The 25,931-nt window shown below is 36.7% G+C and overlaps 3 protein-coding genes across 4 annotated transcripts; 1 reads left to right on the top strand and 2 right to left on the bottom strand.

The window, feature by feature from the left end:
• Window positions 1–2,235: 2,235 nt before the first annotated feature.
• psma6a (proteasome 20S subunit alpha 6a) lies at window positions 2,236–7,348 on the bottom strand. 2 transcript variants are annotated; one of them, XM_037695058.1, is made up of 7 exons: window positions 7,175–7,348; window positions 5,773–5,867; window positions 5,584–5,665; window positions 5,301–5,456; window positions 4,964–5,142; window positions 3,567–3,661; window positions 2,236–3,410 (listed from the first exon to the last, which is right to left on the bottom strand). In XM_037695058.1, exons 1-7 carry the CDS (start codon window positions 7,248–7,250, stop codon window positions 3,353–3,355), a joined length of 741 nt encoding a protein of 246 aa, XP_037550986.1. In that variant the 5' UTR covers window positions 7,251–7,348; the 3' UTR covers window positions 2,236–3,352. The 2 variants fall into 2 exon arrangements, with proteins under 2 accessions (XP_037550986.1, XP_037550987.1); XM_037695059.1 differs by lacking the exon at window positions 5,773–5,867 and having other exon boundaries at window positions 7,175–7,183.
• A 173-nt stretch (window positions 7,349–7,521) lies between these two features.
• Window positions 7,522–21,501, bottom strand: LOC119427885 (protein only RNase P catalytic subunit). Its single transcript, XM_037695546.1, has 10 exons — window positions 21,148–21,501; window positions 20,797–20,935; window positions 20,339–20,573; window positions 19,972–20,261; window positions 19,675–19,722; window positions 19,457–19,589; window positions 10,998–11,108; window positions 8,629–8,777; window positions 8,317–8,515; window positions 7,522–7,650 (listed from the first exon to the last, which is right to left on the bottom strand). Exons 1-10 carry the CDS (start codon window positions 21,485–21,487, stop codon window positions 7,522–7,524), a joined length of 1,773 nt encoding a protein of 590 aa, XP_037551474.1. The 5' UTR covers window positions 21,488–21,501.
• An 823-nt stretch (window positions 21,502–22,324) lies between these two features.
• ppp2r3c (protein phosphatase 2, regulatory subunit B'', gamma) lies at window positions 22,325–25,656 on the top strand. Its single transcript, XM_037695569.1, has 13 exons — window positions 22,325–22,493; window positions 22,632–22,756; window positions 22,957–23,061; window positions 23,149–23,261; window positions 23,471–23,568; window positions 23,704–23,774; window positions 23,866–23,998; window positions 24,363–24,418; window positions 24,551–24,626; window positions 24,708–24,844; window positions 25,025–25,162; window positions 25,267–25,326; window positions 25,431–25,656. Exons 1-13 carry the CDS (start codon window positions 22,427–22,429, stop codon window positions 25,623–25,625), a joined length of 1,374 nt encoding a protein of 457 aa, XP_037551497.1. The 5' UTR covers window positions 22,325–22,426; the 3' UTR covers window positions 25,626–25,656.
• Window positions 25,657–25,931: the final 275 nt, after the last annotated feature.

Genomic DNA, 25,931 nt, shown 5'->3' with positions numbered 1-25,931 from the left:
AACCTCAGATCTGAAAGCAGCTGCAGTTGTCTACCAGACTGACCCACAAGCACCTTTCATATTCAGAATATTTCTCATAGCGCATTTATCTTTTCAGTTTGGTCGTTTTGATTAAAAGCATGTGAGTGGTAAGATTTGAACCCACAAACCTCAAGGTGCTGGCTGCTGTCTACCAGACTGAACCACCCAAGCAGAACACTTCAATCATAATCTAAGAAGTTTATAAATATCCTCATCACTCACACCATCAGCAAACTTCACTACTTCAATCATTGCAGCCATGTTGTTTGTTAATTTGTCAGAGGTTAGCTCACACTGGGTTACATTTCCTCTTGGGTGAAGTGATCATACTATTCATGTAAAATATTTGATAATGTTCTTACATAAATAATTCTTGAATGTTGTTCATACTGTGTTAATGCCACAGGTTTGTCTCTTGATCCTAGAACTAGGTAAGGTAACAGTAGACCTAGCCCATTACTGGAGCTTTAGGTAATTTAAGCTACTCACAAACACAATTGATGATGACCATATTGCTGTATGCTAGGCCATTGGTAAGAAGGAGTGATTATTGTTATCGTTTCATATTGGCTAGTGACCCCTCCCCCTAAAAAAACAAACAAACAAACAAAAAAAAAACTTAGGCTACACTATGTTTCTTAGACTATGAGTAGGATGCGTGAGAGAAGCAGAGCGTGTTCTGTTCACACAAGGAGAGCTGTTGGTCAGGCTACTTGTTGTTGTGCCATTAACTCTAAAATAGTTGCTGAATCAAGTGTTTACTTGTGTAGGTAAAACTAGACTTTTAACAACCCGTTAAAATATACCAGAATGCAGGAAATGGCATCTACTTTATTCAAAAATTTCTGGGGGAGGACCCCCAGACTCCACACCAGTGTCCCTCCCCACATTACAAACATGACAACAATGACCACCGTGTTGCTAACCATCTTCCAGAGCAGGACCCTCACCCAAGCCACAACTGGACCCTCATCCAGACCAAAGCAGGACTCTTATAAACAACATACTACACATCTCATGTGCAAAAATGTTGTATTTTTCATTTGAAGTTGTCCAAATCACTTATATTAAAAGTAAACTAATGGGAATTGCTGCTGTAATTGGATTCTTTTAATAAGTCATGTAACTTGCTATGATCCCAGATTTTGAACAGGTGTGATACTGGTGTGTAACCACAGCGTGCACATCTGATGTTGCTCACAGTGGTCCTCAGTGCGCTTAAGGAGCTTGTGTGTTTGTCCAGACACATGAAACTATAGAGGGAACATTGTTACCCACATTCCTTTTTTCCTGCCGTCGCGGAGTCTGATTAGACAAAATGAGCTCTTATCATTGCGTTTCATTTCTGACAAACGGATTTGTATTTTCATAAAAGTGGGGGAAAAGCCAATTTGACAGCTCACGTACGAGTGAAAAATGCTGACTAATTGAGCTTTGACTGTTTCTCCAGTGCCACATGCGTGTGTACAACTGAGATAAGACACTTCGGGATTTTTTAAATTTATTTGGAAGTGTCAAATTGGGTTAACTGTTCTGTCATCTTAATCAGGAAGTATTTTAGTTGTTGGCTAAGAAAAAGGATGGGAAATTCCCTGGAACTGAGCATGACCGTTTAACATTCCTGGTCGTCACTACACTCCCTTAAAGACAGGAGTTTCAGCTGAACACCCAACATGAAGCAGAAGATGAGAAAAGAGGAATTCTGCTTAAAATGATCATCCAGAGTCATTCGTTTATGCAAATCTCTGATCGGCACTGCAGAATCATATCTAAAGGCAGGGGAAAATGCCGGACAGACCCGGTAGACCCAAACGTGTAGTGTGGGTTTGCTGAGAACGTCTGACAGAAGAATCCATCAGAGAGATCTTCAACTCACACCTCCAGGAGAGCTTTAACCACATACCAGCTGAGGTGAAGGACCCTTACTCTCTGCTCTTTGAATTGAGAAAGCTCCTCGGATGAGGAGCGAAACGTCTTCTGTTACAAATAAAGTCCAGTTGTTTTTGTATTGAACGTTTTTTTGAATTCATCATAGTTTGTACACAAAAAAGACTAATGAAATGTTTCACCAAACTAAACCAATATATGGGATTTAGACAAATTCTGAATCATGTTATGTTTCCTTCCAACAGCTGACCTGATGTGATGTAATCTAATGTAATGATTTATCTTCTCATAGTGCTGAGAAGAAGCATCTGATCACAAGAACCTAGAAACATTTGGAGACATTTTAATGCCAATTTTAATCAGATCACCCAACATTACAGCTGGTTTCCTCCTTAGCTTTTTTTTGTTTCTTCATGGTATCTTTAAAGATTTTAACAGCTTTCATTGAGATACAAGCAAAAAATATAAAACATGTTGAGCAGAATGAGCTAAGGAAAGCCAACGTTCTCACCTATTTTCATATTTGCACGTCAGCTTTGGCTGCAAGAAGCTAAACAGTGAACTCAAGTGCTTTTTTTCTTTAACCAAAATTGGCAGTCAAATTGATTTTAAAAACACATGCTATCCAAAATAGCTACAATATAAACACACAATCACTGTTGCAGAGATGTATTTGATTTATAAGCCAGGTGTTTAAAGTTTTAAATGAGTGAAAAGCCCCTTTCATACAAGTGGCTCATTTTGTAAATATGATGGTGCTACAAATGAACGAGTCACTGCGGCAACACTCACTCAGATTTTTGAACGTTTCCACTAAGACAGACATAAATTAACGTCAAGTCTGAATATTAGGCAAAATATAAATTAAAAAACCATCAAGACTTCAGAGTAAAATTCAAACGCGTGTTTAATGGAGGTGTAAACAGCAGAGGGGCAGAAGGGAGTAATGAGTGACGTAGACCTGAGCAGAGTTCGACGGAGGTGTGACGCTGTGGAAAAACTTCCACAGCTGACCTGAGTAAAAACAGAAGACCACCGAGTTTAAATCTGAGAGGTTGGGAACTGCAGTGAGCTCTGCTCACTCATCAACTGGTTACACTGAAAGTCGGTAACTGTCTGACACGTCAGCCACAAACTAGTGAGCTGACGTGTCATCTGTACAGATCTGAATGTCCAGGTTCGTTTTAAAGGTCTGCGATGTTCTGCAGCTGGCTCCATTCATGTTGGATCAGTGTAAAAAAAAAAGCAAGTCTGGTTCAGATTACGACCTGGGAATATGGAGAGTGTTAAGTGGCCGTGCAGGCAGTAGACAGACTCCAACCTTCTGCAGTAAAATGTCCATGTCGTTTGGATCTTGTCCCAATCTTTATAATCCTGGTTGAAGTTCAGTGTGACACATGCTTCTGGTTTTACCTTTCATCCTTCTTCTCATCCAACAGTTTTCTCACTCTCTTTCAGACAAAACCACCAGGTGAGCGTCAATCTCAGACTCTGACAGAATCCTGAAACGTAAACACTTTTTTAGATTTCAGTGCAAATTTATTTATTTTTTTAAAGTACCAAACTTTTAACTTCTGAGTTAATCCTGCTTCCATGACAACATCTGGACTGTAAATTTGGAGCTGGAAATCTGTACTTTGTGTTAAAGGAAAACTCACTTAAATGTAGGTTCCTGTGTAGTAACAACTCCCACCTCCAGCTCAGAGGGCTTGAAGTCAATGGACAGAACAGTGGACAGACATGAAATGGCCATCTGGTTTGAGACAAAAGGGATTTATTAAAATGCAAGAAATGGAGCTCTTTAGAACAAATACAGTTTTAAACAATAAAGTTCTCACAGTCTTAAATGTTACAGACAGGTGTAACATATACATTTACAAGGAAAGCATTCTTATTCTGAAATTAAAATAGTTGCAGAATCTGACTTTGTGCTTAATAAGAGGATAATATTAAACTGCATAAACTTTTTTTAAGTACTGGTATACGTAAAGTTTTTCTAAACCTATGGAACTAAAATAACATCAAGATCAAAAGATATCTCACATAATTCATTCCTCAAGTCTAAAACAAGATTAATCTTGATGAATGAACTAGGGGTGCACAGATAAATCAGTCGGCCGATTTATCGGCCCCTATATCCTTAATTTTGGGAAATCGGCCAATACTTGCATGAGAAACTGAATTTACAGATTTTTTTTTTTTGTTTAAACAATTGTCTGAACTTTAATTTATATTTCAGAGCACTAACTCATGGCCAGTTAAAACACGTTTGTATTGTTTCTAGGAGGTTGTTCAAGGGTATGTTTTCAATAAAATAAGGTTGGAAAATTGAAGGTGCATTGTGACCTTATAACACCTGACAGTGTCGCTTATAAAACAAAATCGTTATCGGACAAAATCGGAATTGGCAGGTCAGACATTTTTAAAATCTGTGATCGGCCAGAAAACTGCAATCGGTGCACCCCTGGAATGAATCTTAACATTGTAACAAATAGACGTAAGGATGATAATTATTTTCCCTAACTTTATCACAATTATAGCTCTGAATAAAATAGGAGTACTAGGTTTATAGACCAATAAAAATGGAGTAAAACTTATAGTTCAGTCTATAGATGACCTAATTAATTCACCTTTTTAATAATCAGAGCTCAGCACTAAATTGGAATTTGTTCAATTACTTGGAACTCTTTATTATAACCAAGAAATATTTACCAAGTAAGACAAAGCCAAATTTTATTGAAAAATAATCTAAATCAAAAATAGAATCAACATAAAATTAATAAACATCAATGTAACACAAATAACTAAGAATTTAGAGAATTGCTTGATTAGGTAATTACTTAGTGATGGTTTATCAATCGGAGATAAAGCAAGAATTATTCCTTGGATGATCTGAGGTAAAGCAGTGAATGTACTTATCTAAAACCAAAAGGTTGTCGTTGAACCGGAGAATTTAATTTGGCTTAAACCAGCGCAGGGAATAATCAATTCAATATGAAGACATTTGACAATACACACACTCATACACACACAGTAGTATTTGTGCATGTCCTGCCTCTATTGTTTGCTCGAAGGTCCAGTCCAGTTTCTTCTTGATTTTCTTCTCAAGAAAACTAGTGGCCTCGGTCTGTTTGACTCCAGCTGCTGTGGCCTTAAAGCCGCAGTAGTAACCGGCTGGATCACATTTATACAGCTGTGGGCCCAGCTCCTCGTCCACTCCAACCACAATCATACCTGCACAAAACATACAATCTTTAATATTTTACATGTGCTTCTCAATCAAGTTTAGATGGTTAAAAAAAACATGTTTTTTCCCCCAAGCTCCGAGTGAAACAAAGACAGGCGTGAAATTTAAAAGGTAAAATCCCGTAGCATTTCTGGATGTGACTCACAGCAGCCGAGTGGCCTCATCTCGGCATTTTGTGTGTAGACTTGGGAGATGTCGGCCATGCGTTTGCACAGCATGTCTACAGGGATCTCGTAGCCGTACTTGTACATCCAGTTTGCTGCTTCGTAGCGAGCTCTCTGCACTTGAGACCTGCTGTCAGCTGGACGAATGAAGGACAAAAAAAGTCCCGTAAAATGTCAAAACACTTCCAAATGTTTGTGGCTTATTTTATTACTTTTTTGCCAGTTAAACTTTTCAGCTATCGACGAGGCTGAAACATTGTTCACCTGTCATGCCGGTCATAACGCAGCCGATGTTGTCTGTGATTCTGAACATATTTGTGACGGTCGTGGCATCCAACAGTTTGTCCTGACAAACACAAATGTAAACACGTTGCTTAGACAAACAAACAGCAATGCAAATAGCAGCTGAAAAACTCCATAGAGGAACAGAAACACATTTGTGTTGTTACTGACGGGAATTTTTTTCTGAGTGACCACCACGACACAGTCCTTCCCACGAATCGCTACAGAAGTCTGTCCTCCCTGGTTGATGGCTTTGAAGGCATACTCTGAATGTACACAATAAAAATAATCTCATGAGCAATTACTATTTACTTCATTTTAATAATGGGGATGAAAGTTTTTATTTAATGCCAGCTAAGTAGCTGTGTCTCGTGAAAATAAAAACAACGTACAAGATTCCTTATCTCTGCATGCTTTTCTTGCAGAAAGAAGCTGCCAATGTACAAGTTCCTTTCTCTCCAGCTTCTTTAGAAAGACGTCGTTTTAAGGTTTGTTAGGCTGTTTTTACGTTTTGCTTGGGAGTTTTCAAGATTTCTTAGGCAGTTTTTAGGTTAGGTTAATTAAAGCTAGTACACAGAGCTTAGGGCACGCGGCACAGTGGCTCAGTTGGTAGAGCTGTTGCCTCTCAACGAGAAGATCACCAGATCTAATTCCGGTCGGGGGCCATTCTGGGTGGAGTTTGCATGTTCTCTTCGTGCATGAGTGGGTTTTCTCCGGGTACTCTGGTTTTCTCTCACAGACTAAAAACATGCATGTTAGACTGATTGGTAACTCTAAATTGTCCCTAGGTGTGAGTGAGAGTGTGAATGATTATTTGTATTGTTTTTCTCAATGTATCACAGACTTGCAACCTGGTTGTATCCTGCCTCTCACACAGTTACTGCTGGATATGGGCACCAGTGACCCGAAAAGGAAAAAGCAGGTAAAGATAATGGATGAATGGAAATTGAGCTTAGGTGTCAATAGTTAAGTATTGGACCTGTGACCCATTCAATGTGCCCATCACCCACTGTGCCAGCTCCTGCATAGAAAATAGGTGGATGGATATTTGGATTGAAATCAATCTGATTATTTATGGTTTGTATAAAATGGGATATTTTTTAATCTGAATTACTGCTATAATTAAACTAAAATGGGTTAGCTAGACACTGAGCACTGGTTCATTCATAGCATTTAAGGTTTTTTTTATATGATAATTAAATAAATCATAGATCATTAAGTAACAACCTAAACAATTAATTTGTAAAATACAAAAACTGGGCTGAAAAATGAGCTAATGTAAAAAAAAAAAAAAAACACCTTAAATACCTTCTGAAAGCTTGGGGAGTTTGAAAAAATTAAGCTCTTAAGACATTGCCTCGTTTTTAAAGTTAAAAATTATGCAGATTAAAATTGTAGCAAATTATGATCACTTTAAGATGCGGTATAACTAACACCAAGCAGTGAAAACTAATATAACTTGAAGTTAATTACATTTTATGAAGAAATATTTTTCTTGGCATAAGCGTTGGCTGCTAGCAGCCTGTTAGCATAGCAGTGATGACAGAGCAAGTTTCTTTCTTTTATTTCTCACCGACTTGGTAGAGTCTTCCCTCCGGGGAGAAGATGGTGATGTGCCGGTCAAAGCCTGCACTAGACCCCCGAGACATGACCGCAAAGATAAAGAAGTTGGGAAAAAGAGGGGAAAATGAAACTAAACTGAAAAGAAAAAACAAAACATGGGCAGCATCGGCCACCGGAAGATTAAACTTCCACTTCCGGGTCAAATTTGCCGGGTTGTATTGTAGTTTTTCACTCGTGTTTTGAACTACAAGCGTCATTTATTGAAAAACACAGACACCACATGCGTTTTAAACAGTTTTATTTACAGGTCCACATTGATGTATATATGATTTGCATTGTTTAATTCACAAAAACTCTTTAGTGTTTTTTTGTGAGACACAACCACCGTTGTGGCACTTCATAGGAGCTCCTGTCCTCTGTGCCGTCGTAGGGAATGTGCCAAGAATCTCCTGTAGTCTGGATAATGGTGTCATAGCTGGGAATACGCTGTTTAAAACACACATTTATTTAGTTTGTTAGTTTGTGAGGAAGTTCTCATTTTGTAGAGACAAAGAAAATGAGTTATAACACCAAACTACTTCAATTAAAGGTTAAATATGATGGCTTTGATACCTTCTTCAAAATCAATTAAATGAAATTGTTGTAATTAAAGGGAAGTTCAGGCTTGTTAATAGTAAGGTTCTGTTGCATTGTAATGAGTGGTCAGTATCTAACCTGCAGTCAACAGCCATAATCTCAGGAGATTCAGGCATAAATTCGTATGAATGAGCTAACATCTAGAAAAATTGGGCCAACTCTAGGGCAGATTTAAGCCCCCTGAACCAACTCAAACCTGAAAAATGTCCCTGTAGCTTATGTAAACACAATTTTATAAACCTTTATACCACATAACATTTGCTTCACATAAAAATACAAAGAGAATGGTATTACTGTATTACATTCCTTCAAAGAATTTTTGTCTTAGGTTACTTTTCGATTTTAACTACCCTTTGGCTACTTTTAGCAATCATTTGGCGACTTTTAACTTTTTGCTAGCATTTAGCTTATTTTAGATTTTAGCTCGTGTTTTGCTTCAAGTATCTTTAACAAGCCAGTTTTAGCTTCTTTTTTTTTATTTTTTTTTACATTTGTTGTAACTGTCAATCTCCTCACCAGAAATCGGACCCTCCTGCCTTCAGAGATGATCCCATGTACAACCATCTGATGGCCTCTCTGCCACTTGAAGAAGAGGCGTTTGGAGGCCCTGTCTGGCAGGCAGGCCTTGTGGTCCCTCATCAGGTCCAAGCTCACAAATCGACTGTGGTTCCCGGAATGCAAAGTGGCATAAAGCAAGAAAGGGTCGTCCTCAGAGCTGGTAAGACAGGCAGGTGAGAGATTTGTTAAGACAAATCATCAATAAATGCATTTTTACATGAAAATAACTCAATCAACTCCATTTGGAAGAAAATATTTAGAGATTCTCACATGTTATCAGTAAAGAAGCAATGAGCTTTCTGCTGGATGAGGCTCATGTTGTGTTTTTTCCAGAACATGGAGGGCCTGAGCATGTGTTTCCTCCCCAGAACCAGAACATTCAGGCCCTGACACTCGAGCTCAGACACCACCGCCAATAACTGAAACACACAAAAATGTACGTCAGCACATTCATTTGTACATACTTCTGGAAACAGCATATATATATATATATATATATATATATATATATATATATATATACATACATACATATTTAATAAGCTGTTTAGGAAGCGTCACACACAATCAGAATATACGATGCAAAAAGTAGCTCTTATGTTAGTAAATCAAGCTTTAAGTCAACTTTTTACACACTTTGCATTTGCTAATGCTTCCCAGTTTAACACATAGAACAAGTAGGTTTAAACGAAGCTTGGTTCTTCAGACTTGTAACATTTTTCCAAATAAAGTAGAAAAATCCTGTACAACTTTACTAAAGTACTGAAACATTGTTCAGAAATGAGCTGTGATGAATTTTTTTTAGGTCACTCATACCCGAAAGTTTAACAGAGCAAGTAAGTGCATGTGTAAATAATTAAACATTTACAAGTGTGGTTGTAGTGATTCTTTAGGCTACTTTGAAGGCTGTAAATGTAATATTTTATTTGGAGCTGTGCAGGCACTGAGCCTATTGGATCTGATTAAAACCACTGTGCATTTTTATATAAACTGTAATGAGACTTTATATACACTTTTCCTTCATGATTTACCATAATGACTGGGAATTCCCTGATTTCTCCCATGTTGCCACAATAGGATTGAAACATGTGGTTTTAGGTGGAGAGAATGAATAAAAATTAAATGGTTTTCCAGTTTATTTGGTGCATAGATTCATGTTCTGAGAAAGAAAAAAAAAAAAAAGAAAATCTGGCAACTAGATGGGTCAAAATCTGAATTTGTTGTAAACTTTGATTGTAAAATGGTAAAAGAATTGGCCAAATTAATGCAAATGAAAACTGATAAGTGGAAAGGATCTGTTTTTTAATAGGTATGAAGTCTAAATTTTAAAAAGACAATGTCGTTAAGACAAAAAGGTTTGTTCTCAGACAGCGTCAGAACTTGTTGTTACGAGTTTCTGTTCTTGTTTGGAGGATTGTTGCCGGTTCTGTTCTGAGGGATTCTTGGTGCTGTCCTACACTCACTGTTAAATGTCTATGTGCATTTTTGAGAGTTATTCATAACACATACTCTTGAGTGTCAGATTGCATATAATTTTTGTTTTCAAGGTTTGATTAAAATGGATACAGCACTGTTGTTTCTCAACATAAGACACTGCTGAAGGAATGTGGGTGATAATCAATGCTTCAAAAAAAAAAACGCTAGGCCTTTAGTTTCATTCTGGCCTTGTCCTCAAAACCCATTCGGCTTGTTCGGAAGGTAAATTTGCTAACTTTAAATTCTGAATTTTGCAGCGCAAATGCAGGACGTAAACTACTCGTGACTCGTCCATAAAGGTTATATTTATGCAAGAGTGGCTGCATAATTAAAATGTGCAGAAGCTGCAAAAATCAATGCAAAGTCTAGCATATGGTGAGTTTGACTTGCTTTTATGACAATCCTTCGAGGAGTTCAGTGGGAAGGTCGCTGTCGATTGTTACGACAAGAAGCCAGAATCCATCTAAAGCTTAAAAAATCACCAATTGCAATTAAAAAAGTGGAACTAAAATCTGCTAACTACGGTTTAAGATGTTTGCATGGTGCTTAAACTTGTAGTAAAGAAATTAAAACACTTAATTTGCTTAAAAGGTTTCATCATCATCATCTGACCTTCTGTAGACGAGCTCAGAGATGCGCCGCTCTTTTTACTGAGGGTGCTGAAACGTCTGCCAGACATTCTGCAGAATTCACCTGATGTTTGCAGGTATCGGCAGCACGGCTCATCTGTGATTTAATTCATGCGGGCATTTGAATAAAAAGTCCTGGTGTTGATGTAAATTTCTACGCCTTTAATTCTCATGATCCCACACACACACACTAACCTGAGCAGATGAGGCGATAGAGAACTAGTCTGTACTTTCCTGCCTCGCTGCTGAATAATGTGAGAGAAAGACATGCAGGCAGACCGATGTGGGCAGGCAGACAAGTAGGTTAGGTGATGCTAAAATTAGGCGTTGACCAGTTATAAAAGCATCTCTTACACACATCTAACATTTAGACGGATACACACTCTGCAGGATTGTGCAAAGTGAAACTGGCAGAAAACCCCTAGCATTGATAGGAACAAACCACTAAAATCTCTCAAACTGAGTGCAGAAGCACATACTGAACAGATTGTGTAACGTTTTAACCAAGTGTGCATCTGTACGCGTTGTTCTCACCGTCTCCGACAGCATCCTTTTCTGCTTGTTGATATTTGCGACATTCAGACCGTCTACGACCACATCGAAAGCTGGCTTCTTGCTAACAAACACCTTGAAGCGCTCCAACTCCTGAATACAAACACAGAGAGAATGATGCAAAAAAGAAAAACATCTGCTAACAAAAGTTAAAAAAAAAAAAAAAAAAAAAGAGTAGACAAAAGGATAACAATGGGCTTGTTAGACAAAATGTTTGATAATGTGCCACAATGTTTTTATTTACATACTGCTGGATGGTGTTATTATTTTTTGACAACAAAATCAGTAAAATGAAGCGATATTAAAGATTTCCTGGAAATGTATGAGAATACACCAAATTTAACCAGTTGTACTACCAATTATTACTTTATGAAAGTAAGCTCAGCTACATTCACACCACATTTTAGCACAGGGCTATTCAACTGGCGGTCCGGGGGCCAAATCAGGCCCACGGGTGAGCTCAATTTGGTCCACCAATGGATTCATATAGATTTTAAATGGTAAAACAGCCTTACTTAATGATAATAACTGCTGGATGTACAGCCCCTGAGCTCTTGGCTTTCAGTAACTGTGGCCCCACTAGCAATTGTGTTGAATAGCCCTGTTTTAGTACAATATTTGTAAAATTAATTGAACTATTGACATTTCTGTGTTTTCTGAAGTTAGTTATGGTGGTCATATAGAATCAAGCCACTTTTGTATTGGAGAGCCCACCCACAGAGCGGGGAAGCAAGAAAGCCTCCACTGCAGTGGTAAATCACCTACACCTGAGAAGAACTGAGGAGAGCCGAGTGGAGTCACACTTACCAAATCATAGAACCCGGGTTATGACAGAAACCTAAAATTACCTAGCTGAGTTTTTTTGTAGTATTGTTTTCAAATAAAACCTTGAAAAAAACTTTCTAGTCAGTAAATTAACAACAAAAATTTCTCATTTTGGCTAATTGACAGAAAAATGTGAAAAAAAAAAAAAAAAGAGCGACAGCAACAACAAGGGGGATTTGTTACATCTTGCAGTCAAACGGATCTGAACTCCACCTATGAGCTTTTGATGCCTGATGGTGGGCTTGTTTTCTTACTGATTGATTACAAACCTGCATGTAAAAATTAAAATAAAATTTAAAAAAAAAATCAACCTGGACTTTCTTTTTGCTTAATGCTTGTAAATCAAATCAAAATGAGCCAAATTTCTCTTGAACCACTGAACAGATTAAAAATATATATTTAGTACACATCTGACTAATGTTTGGAGTCAATCCAATCCAAGATGGCTGTCACAGCTAATTAGCATTAGCCAAAATAAAAATAGCTAAAACTCAGTCTGTTCTCCAGTTACTGAGCTAAACATTGGTGTGGTAGTAGCTGAGTTATTAGACACAAGAGAGCATGAAATGACCTTAAATAAAACTCAATATGCATTGTTTCAAGTTTACCTGCACAACTCAAAACTATTGCTTCTTTGTACATTTTTGTCATTCATAGTATTTTTTGTGAGAAGTCATCATCAGCTATTGTTACAAAAAGACACGTGATTTGTTTAAACTTTTCTGCAGGAAATAAGGAAAGTTTCATCTGCGAGAGGGGAAAATACTTCAAACCCACTTGGGAGTAAAGTTCTTGTCGGTGTCTTCAGTCATGTGCCGCAGCTACGAACCATAACAGGAAAGTTTTTATGCTGCAGCTCAGAATAGACCTCCAGCTAGAGGACATTGTTGCTGCTTTCACTTTTAAATAGAGGCGATATGGAAATAGGCTGCTGTGAATTCCCCTGGACTTGAAACTTGAAACTGTTTGCACGACATCATTAACGCTCAATAGTAATGTGACCCTGAAAATGCAAAACGGACTGCAATATTCCACCTCTGACAGAAAAATATGAATAAATAAATAAATGCAAGACTGACTGCCTAAATACATCAATTTTAAATTATGCAACAGCGAGTTATTTACTTCTGGGTACTTCTGTTTTAAGATTAAAAAAGACAAATCAGATATGTGACTAAGAGCAAAGAAAGAAGACAGAACTGGAGACAAAGTCCAGAGTAATTATCCAGGGACTTTCCAGAGTTGATACTTGAAACCAGCTCATTGTGCTGCTGTGGATAAGAAGACCGTTTAAAAAAAAAAAAAAAAGCACACACCCACATCTGTACGTACCAACAGAAGCTTACAATACCACATAAATAATCACAAGCAATACTTTTCTGTAAAATATACGACAGCATTAAAACTAATAAAGCTGCAAATTTCATTAATTTCAATGTAAACATCTACCAGTATTTAACTCAGTTCTAGTCAATAATTTATTAGTGAAAAAAATGTCCTACTCTTGCATTTGATGAACAAAAATATAAATGTATATTTTTGAGAATAAGTTTGTGCAACAAGTTATGTTGGTGCCACCCTCACATGCAGACAGATGGTAAAATGTACGAAAATATAAAATAATATCAGAAAATACCTCACATTAAATTAATAAGTAGAGAAACTGAATTCTCTGCAAAAATATGAACGCTGACAAAAACGAAGCTATAAAACTGAAATATTAGGGTGAAAACAAGCAGAACAAAATTCAAAATGAGCAAAAAAAGCTAAAAGCTAAGTTACATTACAGTAAAGCTTAAATTAACAAAACAGATACTACAATGGGGTAAACAGGAGCTTAAAGTACCAAAAAAGATGCTAAAAGTAGCAAAATGGTGGCTCAAATCTAAATAACAAAATGATGAGTAAAAGCAGCAGAAAAAAAAAGTAAAAGTACTTGAACAGATAAAACCAGAACAGTAACTCAAAGCGTTAAGCTACAAGACTAGCTAAAGATAGCAAAACAGTAGCTACAGCTAAAATTTGCAAAACAGGTGTTAAAACCAAAACAGTGGCTAAAGATAGCAAAAGAGCAGCTAAAGACCAGAATGGCAACTAGCTAAATTGAGCAAAGCAATAGTTAAAAGTAGCAGGACCATAAGGAAGCTACTAGTAACAAAAGGCTAGCCAAATGCTCAAATATGCAGTACAGATGACAAAACAAGCAAAACAGTGGATAAATTGTCGCTAAAAGTTAAGAAGCAGTACATTAAAGAAGTAAAATTGTAACTAAAAGCAGCAGAATGAATAAAATGATTAAAACGTTTTAAACTAGTCAGATTTTTTTTTAGCAGCTGTGTTTTTTTTTAATACATTTTAAAATTATTATATATATAAAAAAAGCTTCAGCTCCTTGAATGTTCAGTTTTTGGCATTTCTCCTTCAGCAACTCTCAGCTTGTAAATGCTTTTCGTAGCCTGTTAGGAACTTTTCACATCTTTCTTTGGAGATTTTTGGCTCTCTGTGTGAGTAAAATAATCTAGTTTGACATTTTTATAAGCCTGGCTCATTTACAGTCAATGCACACACAAAAACTTCATCTTGTAGCAATAAAAGTAGTTCCTATTGGACTTTCAGGTGATGTGCAGGTATGATGAGAGAGAAATTGTTGTTTTTCTAAAACTTTAAATTTTAACATACAACTGGCCGTAACTCAAGCTCAAAACTTGTGTGTTTGCCTCGTGTGAATCAGGAAGGTGTTTGCTTTGCTCATTTATGTTAAAGGAAAACAAACCTTTTGTTTTCACTCTCTAGATCCACAATTTGCATTTAAAAATATCTGGTTGGTTCAGATGGTCATTTTCTAGGAAAGTTTATATTCACTTTTCCTATTAAGCATTTTTGTTAATCACTATATATCAAAAAATACATCATCCTTTCCAGATGTAATCTACAACTGCAGTTATCACTAAAAACAGACAGAGACGCTGCTCTTCTTCCAGTGCTATTCCTGCATCAGCTGCTTTGCTGTCACCCGTTTGCCTTTAAGACTACTGTATTTTTCGGCCTATAAGTTGCAGTTTTTTTGCATAATTTACATGACCTGCGACTTATAGGCCGAAGCAACATATTTATGGATTTTTGCCCGTATTTATAAACCAATTTTTGGCTGAGATATGACCCTCTTCATTCACTCTGACTGAAAAAAAAAGAATAGTACCATTTTCAGCCACTTGATGGCAGCAGAGTAGTAGTAGCTGTATGGCATGCCGTTGTATTATGTAATAGGTAAACTTGGCTATAATGACAATTTCAAAAACGTTCAAGACCAAAACAACTGGACTTTATTTATTATACTTTATTGTTTTTTTTCTTTAACTGTTTTGAATTTTCCATGTCCTGGATGACTGAGAATCTTCACCAGCTATTAATGATACAATCAGCTTGCCATGGTCTCCCCACCTTCGTTCTGCTCGCTGCTTGGAACTGTCAAACCAGCTGCACCACCCCCGGCAAAATGCAGCTAATCTGACCATTAGAGTGCATTTATTAAGCAAACGTTAGACTGAGACACACTTTTGCTATTCGCTGGTGAAGATTCTCAAATGGGGCCAGAGGGGCCTCATCTGTGAACTAAATTAACAAAGACCTTAATAAACCACTACTGTGAGGGGTGATAGGTCAATCTGCATATGTATGTGTGTATTTTATCTCAGCTTTATAACCTGAACCCCACACGATCTGCTCTTTAAAAGCTTCTCGGAAGAGAAGCGAAACGTCTTCTGTTACAAATAAAGTCCAGTTGTTTGTGTCTTGAACTTTTTTGAATTCACCTTTGCTATAATTTCAAGCAAACAAATAATCATTCAGGTGCTTTTCTTGTTAAATTTCGAATGAACGAGCAGCGTTCCTCCTTCCTGATTTCCTCCCTCTGCGCGTATCCGGAGCACCTCAGCAGCTAAACTATTTTTGAAATTCAGCTGATTTGACCATTAAAGTGCATTTTTTAAGGAATAGTTCAATTGAGACGCACCTTTGCTATAATTTCAAGCAAACAAATAATTGTTTTTAGGTGTTTTTCTTGTTAAATTTGCACAGCGACTCATCGCGTGCACGCATTTACTTCCGCGCATTGGCTTTTGAAATGCAGCTGATTTGACTGTCAAAGTGCATTTATTAAACAAACGTTAGATTGAGACACACATTTACTATAATTTCGAGCAAACAAATAATTGTTTTTAAGTGTTAATCTTGTTAAATTCTTGTTAAAGTCCGCCCGTGCATGCTCCCGTGGCCACCATTTGGCAGCCCATCAATTTTTGGCACAACACCGGCCCACGTTTCCGGGTTGTCAGCGGTGACGCGTAACAAACGCGACGCATCAGCAGTGACGCATAATAGATGCGACGTATACAGCGAAGTGACATATTTATGTTTTTTTCCACTTTATTAGACAAATATGGACTAATGCAACTTATAGGGCAGTGCTATGTATATGGCGGAAAATACGGTAAATGCCTTAAATGAAGAATTGACTCCTTCAAGTCGACCTGGTCCAGATTTACATTGCACCTCACATGCTGGAAATCCCCTTAATATATCAATCTAGCCATAAAACTATCTGGTGAGATAGTTTGAAAGATTTGAGGGGAAAAACATGCAAAAACTTGCTCTCTGGTCATGAATTAAACATGGCATATTTTTCACGTTGGCTCTTATGGCCAAGTTTCTGTAACTGCACTTACAGAAAATATAAATGATAAATTGAGATTAAGAACTATCCACACAGATTTAGAGGCTACTGAATGTAGCTCTATCTCTGTTACGTTTGTACTGAAACCCTGCCATGACGTGTAGCTGCCTCTCAAACAAGTAGCGTGAGTCTCAGCTGATTTTTTTTAGCAGAATGACTCACACTGATGCATACTGAGCTTTCACACACTATTTGCTATGACTGCATGTACCGGCTTCAGAGAAAAAAAAGAAATAATGTAAATTATCTAATTTTCATTTTGTGAAAAATGTATCTAAAGTTTGTGGTAAATATCTGTTTAAGCATTTCCACTGAATAAGAATGAAAAACAGAAATAATCACTTCCACTGTAGAGGTTTAGACAATATTAATGTCTTTCTCCTCATCGTCCCTGAAATTAAATTTGTCTCATTTACAACTACAAAAAAGAAAAAAAGCTGATACCTCTTCATGAAAAAATAAATATGACTATGGTACTTATGAAATTATGTGAATAAAACATACAAATACATAACCTTTTTATACTTGAGCTTTTAGGCAAATTAAGATAAAACTAGAAATGCACCGATTTGATACCAGTATCGGTATCGGTACCGATATTTAAAAAATAAAATAAAATAAACTTCTGGATCAGGTATCGGTGACAATGTGACCGATCCACGACTGGGCAGATGTATTCACTCTAATTCTATGCTGTGTGCTCTGAGTGACGTCATGTGCTAGCGTACTGACTGAGCAAATTAAAGTTGTGTTGTTTTTACGTTTGACCAAGCTTGTGAAGCGCTTGGTGTGTTTAAGTGTGCTGTTATGGTGCAGAAGTTTCAATAAATTTGAAATTCAGTACATTAATGTCTGCGTTTAACAAAACAAATGTTTTAAATTAATACAGCACAGGGTTTGTAAGCTCAATCATCCAGGTAGACAACAAAAATGTCTAAATCATGTCATCTGAACCTGTTTCAGAAACTGGTCCAATGACATGATTTAGCCATTTTTATTAATTCAGCACAGATTTTCTGTATCGGATCGGAAGTGAAAAAAGTGGATCGGTGCATCCCTAGAGAAAACATAAGGCAGGTTGCTAATTTAGTTGATGCTAAACTAATTGGCAATCGTAATGGTGCAAAACTCCCCAAAACACCAAAAAATGTTTGTAATCCAGCTGTATCCAGAATCTTCACCAGCATAATCCAGCTGTATATTATTTTCCCTAAGCATATATGATATGATTTAATGAATTTCTCAACTTTAAAATTAAAGTTGAAAACAAATTTGATTGCCTGAGCAAGTGTGATGGCTACACTTTCCAGGTACCGTATTTTTCGCTGTATAAGTTGCATCTTTTTGCATAAATTTACAAGTCCTAAGACTTATACACCAAAGCGACTTATATGTTGTTTTCCCCATATTTATAACCCAATTTTTGGCTGAGATCTGACGATTTCACTCATTCTGACATGGAAAATATTGAACACTATCATTTCCAGCTGCTAGAGGGCGCTCAAGCTCGACCTATATGGCAAGCCAAGTGTCTCATTAATAGGTAAAAGTGGCTATTATATATTTAGACTGATGCAAATTATATGGTGGTGCAACATGTACAGCGGCAAGTACGGTAATAGCCTAATCCCATTAAAAAACAGAATCTAACACCTTTGAAAATAAAGAGATTAGGATGAAACTTGTTGTGTTTCTGAGATTCGTTTGAAAATATCAGTCTCACTCCAGCCCAGCCCAGGATTAATCAGTTTAATCAGTTGGGATTATGAACCCAATCAATGGCTGAACTGTTTTAGGTGTTATTTTTCTCTAAAATCCCTCCCTCAAAAGCATGTCAGATCAGACAATAATTCTGTTAAATTAATCTAATAGGTGATAAGAGGTCAAAAAGCTCAAAGCCCGTTTGAGATGAACTCCAGTCTGGTGGATTGTGAAGTGAACCAACGATGCCACCTAGCAGGCACTAATAAAAAACAGCTAGAAAGCTAATGTTGCTAAAAGGAAATTGGCTTTTACTTTGCGTTAAGAAGAAAGTGTTTACATCATACCACATGGACAAATTAAATTAAAATGTTGGGGTTAATTACTTCCAATCAAAACAATTCTGGGACTAACGTAACTATTTTCTATTTGAAAACATTAGATTAAAATATTAAAAACTTGTGAAGTTTAGGAAAGTGTAATAATCATATCCAGTGTTCAAGTATCAGGCTAGCATAAATCAGATCAGATATCAGAAATTGATCAGTTTTAATAGTAAAATTATTTTGATAGCAGGACAGCAGTACAATAAAATGACTTAAAATGTTTAGGGTTTTTTATTTACCGGTGAACGTGGAAGAAAATCTATGAAGTCAAAAAACCTTTGGAGCTTGAGGTTTTTCCCTTCATTTAATGACTTATATTTCATTTAATGACTTATATTTCATTTAATGACTTATATTTCATTTAATGACTTATATTTCATTTAATGACTTATATTTGTAGTTTTTGCAAACAGTCACAGGGATTTGTGCTACCTGAGCCAAACTTTACCAACAAATATTTTTCTTTAAAAAAATACTTTCTTGATCAACAAATCTTTACTTTCGGCAGGCCTTCTCAAAAAATACTGAAACATATTTTTTTTTTTTTTTTTTTTTAACAAACTTTCAGTCCTTGTTGCTTATTTATGCATTTATGTAGAAAGACATATCTATTTTAATCTGGATTGATCAACATGGTAACAAATATTTAAAAATATATATGGGGACAGAGCATTTTAATAAATGTATTTTGTAAAAAGCCTTGCACAAAACAGATCAGGTTATTTTATCCTCATTAGTAATAAGTTTAATCTCAAAAACCTTTAAGGGGTTGTGTTTGTGTATATGTGTGTACATACCTCTGGTGTGGTCTTTTTGAAAACATCTCGCCCCTGAATGACGTCAGCCATTACTCTGTCTTTTAAATTTTTATATTCTTCAGCACTCAGCTGGATGGACTCCAGATCTGATCCACAATGCCTACACATTCCACTAAATACACATGCATACTTGTAAAACAAAAAATAAATATATAATGGAAAGTATTTATAAAAAAAAAACTTGCAAGTTTGATTACTTCAGGGTGACGGTGGTCCAGCCTCCTGTCCAGTTCTGTCCTGAGAGACTGAAAACAGGAAGGATGGAGCAAAAAAAAAGAAGTAGAGATAAAAACATAGTAGAACGTTAGTCAGACAATTGAGGCACAGTTGCTGGCAAAGTTTAAGACTATATCTTAGTTTTAACAGCAGCATTTTTTAGGTCTTACACAACTGCATATAAAAATAATTTGCTTGTATAAATAAATTCCAGTATGTTGCTTTATTTTAATATGACATGCATCCATCTGAATATTTGCATCTTTAAGATCTCTCGCCTTTCAAACCAGGTCTTGATTTTGCTGGCAACGTTGTGCTGGGGGTAGATCTGGTTGTCCCTCATGTACAGCAGAACACCCTGCAGCCGCTCTTGATGTTCAGTCTCATGCATGACGTTTTCCTCATTAGGTGTTTTTGTGCTTGCAAACAGAGCCTCCCAGGTGTCCTGATGTGGAGTCAGTCCCTTTTCAATTAATTCATCATAAAGAGCCCAGGCAGTGGTCATGTCACCATGCTGAAGTGCTCCTGTGATGACGTCGCTATAGTTGCGTTGTGACGGGGTTATAACCTTTTGACAATAATAAAAATTTAATTAAGGTGTAGAAAATATGAAGTATATTTTTTTTAACCAGCAGATAGTTTAACCTTCTTGAGCTCTTGCAGGACACTGAGAGCCTCTTTCCACTGTGCCGTCTTGCTGAATGACTTGATAAAAAGGGTGGAAGCTCCTGTTTCCAGTGAGGGGAAACTTCCACGCATGATTTTGTAGACATCAAACACCTCATCGTTGCGGGCTCTATTCACACACAGATGCAGATAGCGTAACAGCAGCTTGTAGGGCAGAGTGCCTGTTTCCACTGCAACAAAAGTCAGCAGGGACCTGTGACACAAAGTAACTTGTTTCAATTTGGGAGTCAAACAACAGCTTTTTATTAGGATGTTCCCATATCATTTCATTTTTTGCTAAATTTTCTTTGTGACTGTATTTTTTAGACTCAATCCTGACATTAAAATACAAATGAACTGCATTTTATTCTGCATTCTGAAAACTTGTCCACTTAACAAGTATCACAATAAATGTCAAACACTCATGCTTTTCTTACTTTACAATGTCCAGTTCTGTCCCAGAGTTTAAAAATGAAAGCATCATTTGGGTTTCAAAATCCTTAGAATTTCCCAGAGACTCCTTCAGCTTCTTCCACTCAGCAGGAGAAAGTGACCCTTCAGGAACCTGCAGATTTCCTGTAAAAAAAAAAAAAAAAGTAAAAAAGAAAAAGGTCTGAACTTTAACCTTTTCTTTATCACCAGTTATAATTTGTATGTACATATTGAAGATTAACGATTAATTTGATTGCTTGCAGCTTAATTGTGTATTTTGGCTTAGCTTTTTTACATTTCAAAGACTTTACTCTCAAAAAATACAAATATTTTAATAAACTTTATTGTTTCTTTACTTGGCACACGAGCAGGCTCCTCTTCATCCACAGAGGCTAGTGATTCCCTCCTTTTGGACTTCTCTGCTGTCCTCTTTGCTGTTCCGGCAGCAAACACAGATTTGGGAAAGGAAGGCATCTTCCTCATAGTTGTATTTCTACTGCTTCCATCCTTCATGCCCTGAGAAATGTTGCTATTTCTAAACCCAGCTTGTCCATCAGCCTGCTCACGGTTACTTCTGTCCATCTGTCTGCTGCTCAGGTTTTGCTTGAATTCTCTTGTGCAAAAACAGCGTGCTGAGGAAAGCAGCTGTGGTGACTTTAAACATATTCTGACTTTTAGTATAAATGTAGAGCCCATTTTAGGAGGTTTAACGTTTATTTCATTGGGAAATTATGCAACCTATTGACGTCTAAACCTCTCATTCACATTAGTATAGAACACTGACAAATATTTTACTTAAATATCATGTATAAGTCAATAGAATAATCACAAAAATTATTATTGAAATGAATAAATATCAATATGAATGAATTTGTTTGCTAAATGCCGCTGACGAACCCACACTTAGCTGTTAAATCTTTCATTAAAATTAAAACTAAATATCAAACTCTTGTTGGATCTGAAGTCTAGAGTTATAGTTTTATATTAAATATTTTATCTTACCAAAGTTTAAATAGCTAAACCGAGTGAATAACTTAGCATGCCAGTAGAAAAGTCGCACACTGTTGTCGTCATGAACAGCGGAAAAGTTCGTTTTTTGATGCTGCTTTCGTGTATATCGGAAGTAGAGATAAGTTAATTTATAGCTTTGTTTTAATTTAAAAAACTGATAATTTTGTAACAAAACTCCTTTTAAGATTTAAAATTTACATTAAATATATTATTAATTCTTCTTAAATAATTTTATTATTGCTTAAAATGTCTACTTCTAATATTGAATATAGAAATTCCGAGTAGTTAGATGTACGTGAAAGCAGCGTAAATATTTTCAAAATAAATATAAAAAGTTAATTGAATTTTAATATTCACATAAGCCTACAAGCAATGCATAATTTGATGTAAATATTTAAACTTTGTGCTATTTAAATTTTATTAAGCAATCTTGGATTTTTACAGTACACGTTTTCAACTTGCAATCCAGAGTTTGACGTTTTATTTTGAAAACTAAACCATTTCACCGGAAAAGGCTTTGTTGTTCACAATTACGTTGTAGTTAAGTTTGTTACACAAAACCAGTTGGTTTTTTTTTTTTTAGATATAATGATTTAAACGTTGTGTTATTTTTTCCCAGCTAATATGGCTAAAGAGCAGCACTCCCAGTGGGCGGATATTTTGAAGAGGAGAATAGCGAACGTCAAAAACGGTAAATAATTAAAATTACCCTTAGCTTGTTAGGCTAGCTAACGCTTTTGGGATTGAAACAAGAAGTGTTTTATAACATTAAGTGGTTTTGACTCAGTTATTTTAAAGCAATTAATTAATGTATGTGTTATTTGAGAAGACGAGAGGAGCGACGAGGAGAAGAAATCAGAAGAAACAGATTTATTCACCAAATATTACACGGAGTGGAGAGGAGGGGTCGAGACAGGCGAATCCTACAAGTCCATCCCAAGGTTTTATTATAAGGTAGCTTTTATAAAAAAAAAAATCCAGAATTGTAACTTTTGGACCATTAAGGGGTACCTAAAGATGTACTATGTACTATAGTACTATTTACTTGTCATTGTAAGGTTTGTCAGAAGCAGATGAAAAATGTATTGACTGTAGACTTGTGTGTCTGAATTGTTTGGTTGTAAAACATCTGTGATGATGATGATGCTACACAGCTGCCAGCAGATGATGAGGTACTTCTTCAGAAGCTGAGGGAAGAATCCAGAGCTGTTTTCCTCCAGAGGAAGAGCAGAGAGCTGTTGGATAATGAGGAACTACAGGTAGAACGTGCTCAACATAGCACACATGGTCTGTGCTTCTTTACACTATGGGCTTCTTCTACTTCTGCTCTATTTGTGTCTTTGCAGAATCTGTGGTTTCTGCTTGATAAAAATCAAGTGCCTCCGGTGAGTGGCGATGAGGCCATGATCAACTATGAAGCCTACCTGCAGGTGGGGGAAAAGGCAGGACCCAAGTGCAGGTAGGTAGCAGAATCCATATTTGACCTGTATTTTATCAGGCGAAATGTTTGAGAACCTGTTCTCATTTACAACTGTGATTAACATATGGGATTAAAAGTACATATTCAGATGAGAAGAGTTGCATTAAAAGAGTCTTCACACAAGCTTCCTGCAACAGATGTCAGAAGCAGATTTAACAGCTAATATATTGTGAATTTATTTCTTTCAGAAAGTTCTTTACAGCCAGAGTTTACACCAAGCTGCTGAACAACGACCCGTATGGCCGAATTTCTATCATGCAGTTCTTTAACTACGTCATGAGAAAAGGTTTGGAGACACGTTTAACTTTCCTTTTCAAATTTTATCAGAAAGAACAAAAAAAAAATGTGTAGTGAACTTTGTGAGTCAAACAATAGATGAAGATAAGATCATTAATAAATGATTATCTCTGTTCTTGTTTAGTTTGGCTGCACCAGACCCGAATAGGCCTGAGTCTGTATGATGTAGCTGGTCAAGGCTACCTCAGAGAGTCGGTAAGAGTCAAACGCTCATTTCAGTTCAAGTGATAAAATATAATTATATATTTTTATGCTTTAGTGTTGTGATATTTATTGGTCTGTGTAGGATCTGGAGAACTACATCCTGGAGCTGATTCCAACTCTGCCTCAGCTGGACGGACTTGAAAAGTCCTTCTATTCTTTCTACGTCTGCACTGCTGTCCGCAAGTTTTTCTTCTTCCTCGACCCGCTCCGAACTGGTGAGACTTTTAACTGAAGACCTTTAAGTTCAGAGGACTTTACAGTCCATACATGATCACAGAAAGAACGTAATAACTGCATGCCTGCATTTGTTATAAATCTTTTGTTTTTTCTGTGAGCATCCAAGTGACTAATGTATCAATAACACAAATCACCGTCCCATCAGTAACCTTTCTTTTTTAATGTAAACGTAAATCTGTCCACAATTAGAGGATAAAAGTGACTAATGTATCAATAACACAAATCACCGTCCCATCAGTAACCTTTCTTTTTTAATGTAAACGTAAATCTGTCCACAATTAGAGGATAAAAGTTGGTTATTTGTGGCTCTAAACTCAACAATGTTTTTTTTTTTTTTAACAGGAAAAATTAAAATTCAAGATATCTTGGCCTGCAGTTTTTTAGATGACCTATTGGAGGTAGGACATTTTTACTTAGTGGTTCTTCAAGTTTCCATTTTTTATTTTTGCAACAGAACAAATTTGTATTTGATTTATTTGTCCTGAAGCAATCTGTATTTAATCCTTTTCCTCCACGTGACATGTTTGCAGTTGAGAGATGAGGAGCTGTCTAAAGAAAGTCAGGAGTCCAACTGGTTCTCGGCTCCGTCATCTCTCAGAGTCTATGGTGAGAAAACCTGCTGGATCTTTGAGTTTATTGTTTTGACCTTAATAATTTGGCTTTTCATTTTAATCTGGATCTTACCAGGCCAGTATCTAAATCTGGACAAAGATCACAACGGCATGTTGAGCAAAGACGAGCTGTCGCGTTACGGCACGGCAACTCTTACTTCTGTCTTTCTGGACCGAGTGTTTCAGGAGTGCCTCACATACGATGGAGAAATGGTACGAGAGTCATGGCAGATGTTTCCTGTCAGTACGAACATACAGAGTGCTTATTTTAACTACTCCAGTAATAAGATTAACCTTCAGAGAGAACGTTTGATGACATTTCTTTTTTGGATGATGATTACCTCATTTATCTTAAATATTTGCCTCAAGCATTCTTTCTTCCTTTTTTTCCAGGACTATAAGACGTACCTGGACTTTGTGTTGGCCCTGGAAAACAGGAAGGAGCCGGCAGCGTTGCAGTATATTTTTAAACTTCTGGACATGGAGAATCAAGGATACCTCAACGTCTTTTCTCTCAACTACTTCTTCAGGGTATCACCTGACCCTTAAACATGGTTTTATTAGTCGCTGCGCTGCACATTCTAAGATGGACCACCTGTCAGTGCTTCAGGACGGTTTGTGTCTATGTCCAACAGGACATTCAGGAGCAGATGAAGCTGCACAGTCAGGAGCCTGTCTCTTTCCAGGACGTCAAAGTAAAAACACCCTCACCATCTCTACTTCTTATCCACCTCTTTATATTACAAGGACAACATGTGTTGTGCATTTCCTGATTATTTTCATCACCGTCTCCCTTCAGGATGAGATTTTTGACATGGTGAAGCCTAAAGACCCCTACAAGATCACACTCCAGGATTTGGTGAACAGCTGCCAGGGCGACACCGTGGTCAGCATCTTGATCGACCTCAACGGCTTCTGGACCTACGAGAACAGGGAGGTGCTGGTCGCCAACGAAAACGACGGCAGCAACACAGCTGAGCTCGACATCACTTGAAGAGCAACGGTTAAAACGTTAAGAGACTTTTGGGGGTTTTATTTACAAAACTTTAATGTAAAAATTGTAATTTTTCTGTAAAGGACTTTATTTTTGCCTTTCCTGAACGTAAAACCCTGTAATAAATTTAGCTTAATGTCATCATTCATAATGATTTATTATAAAATGTTTTCTTATATGAATTACAATGTTGCTTTAGTCAATTATTTTTGATGTTTTTTCTTATAAATGAAGAAGTTTGAGATTATTAAAAACTCAAGCTAAAGAAACATGAATTTTTTTTGTGTGTGTAAAATTTTCCAATAA

Source organism: Nematolebias whitei, chromosome 21 (assembly GCF_014905685.2).
Source record: "Nematolebias whitei isolate Nwh7 chromosome 21, NemWhi1, whole genome shotgun sequence".
In the NCBI taxonomy this organism is placed as follows: Eukaryota; Metazoa; Chordata; class Actinopteri; order Cyprinodontiformes; family Rivulidae; genus Nematolebias; species Nematolebias whitei.
The sequence above is the reverse complement of the archived record's forward strand: the minus strand, read 5'-3'. Positions and strand labels throughout refer to the sequence as shown.

Bases quoted from the DNA above. Each gene is read 5' to 3' on its own strand.
- psma6a (XM_037695058.1), bottom strand. From the start codon at position 7,250: ATGTCTCGGGGGTCTAGTGCAGGCTTTGACCGGCACATCACCATCTTC. The intron at 5,457-5,583 runs GTGAACAATGTT...TCATTCGTCCAG, and splicing joins CGTTATGACCGGCATGACAG to CTGACAGCAGGTCTCAAGTG. The intron at 5,143-5,300 runs GTGAGTCACATC...TGTTTTGTGCAG, and splicing joins GATGAGGCCACTCGGCTGCT to GTATGATTGTGGTTGGAGTG.
- LOC119427885 (XM_037695546.1), bottom strand. From the start codon at position 21,487: ATGGGCTCTACATTTATACTAAAAGTCAGAATATGTTTAAAGTCACCA. The intron at 19,590-19,674 runs GTAATCAAACTT...ATGTGTATTTAG, and splicing joins TGGACCACCGTCACCCTGAA to TGGAATGTGTAGGCATTGTG. The intron at 11,109-19,456 runs GTATGTACACAC...GTTTGTATTCAG, and splicing joins TCAAAAAGACCACACCAGAG to GAGTTGGAGCGCTTCAAGGT.
- ppp2r3c (XM_037695569.1), top strand. From the start codon at position 22,427: ATGGCTAAAGAGCAGCACTCCCAGTGGGCGGATATTTTGAAGAGGAGA. The intron at 24,419-24,550 runs GTAGGACATTTT...ACATGTTTGCAG, and splicing joins TTTTAGATGACCTATTGGAG to TTGAGAGATGAGGAGCTGTC. The intron at 24,627-24,707 runs GTGAGAAAACCT...GGATCTTACCAG, and splicing joins GTCATCTCTCAGAGTCTATG to GCCAGTATCTAAATCTGGAC.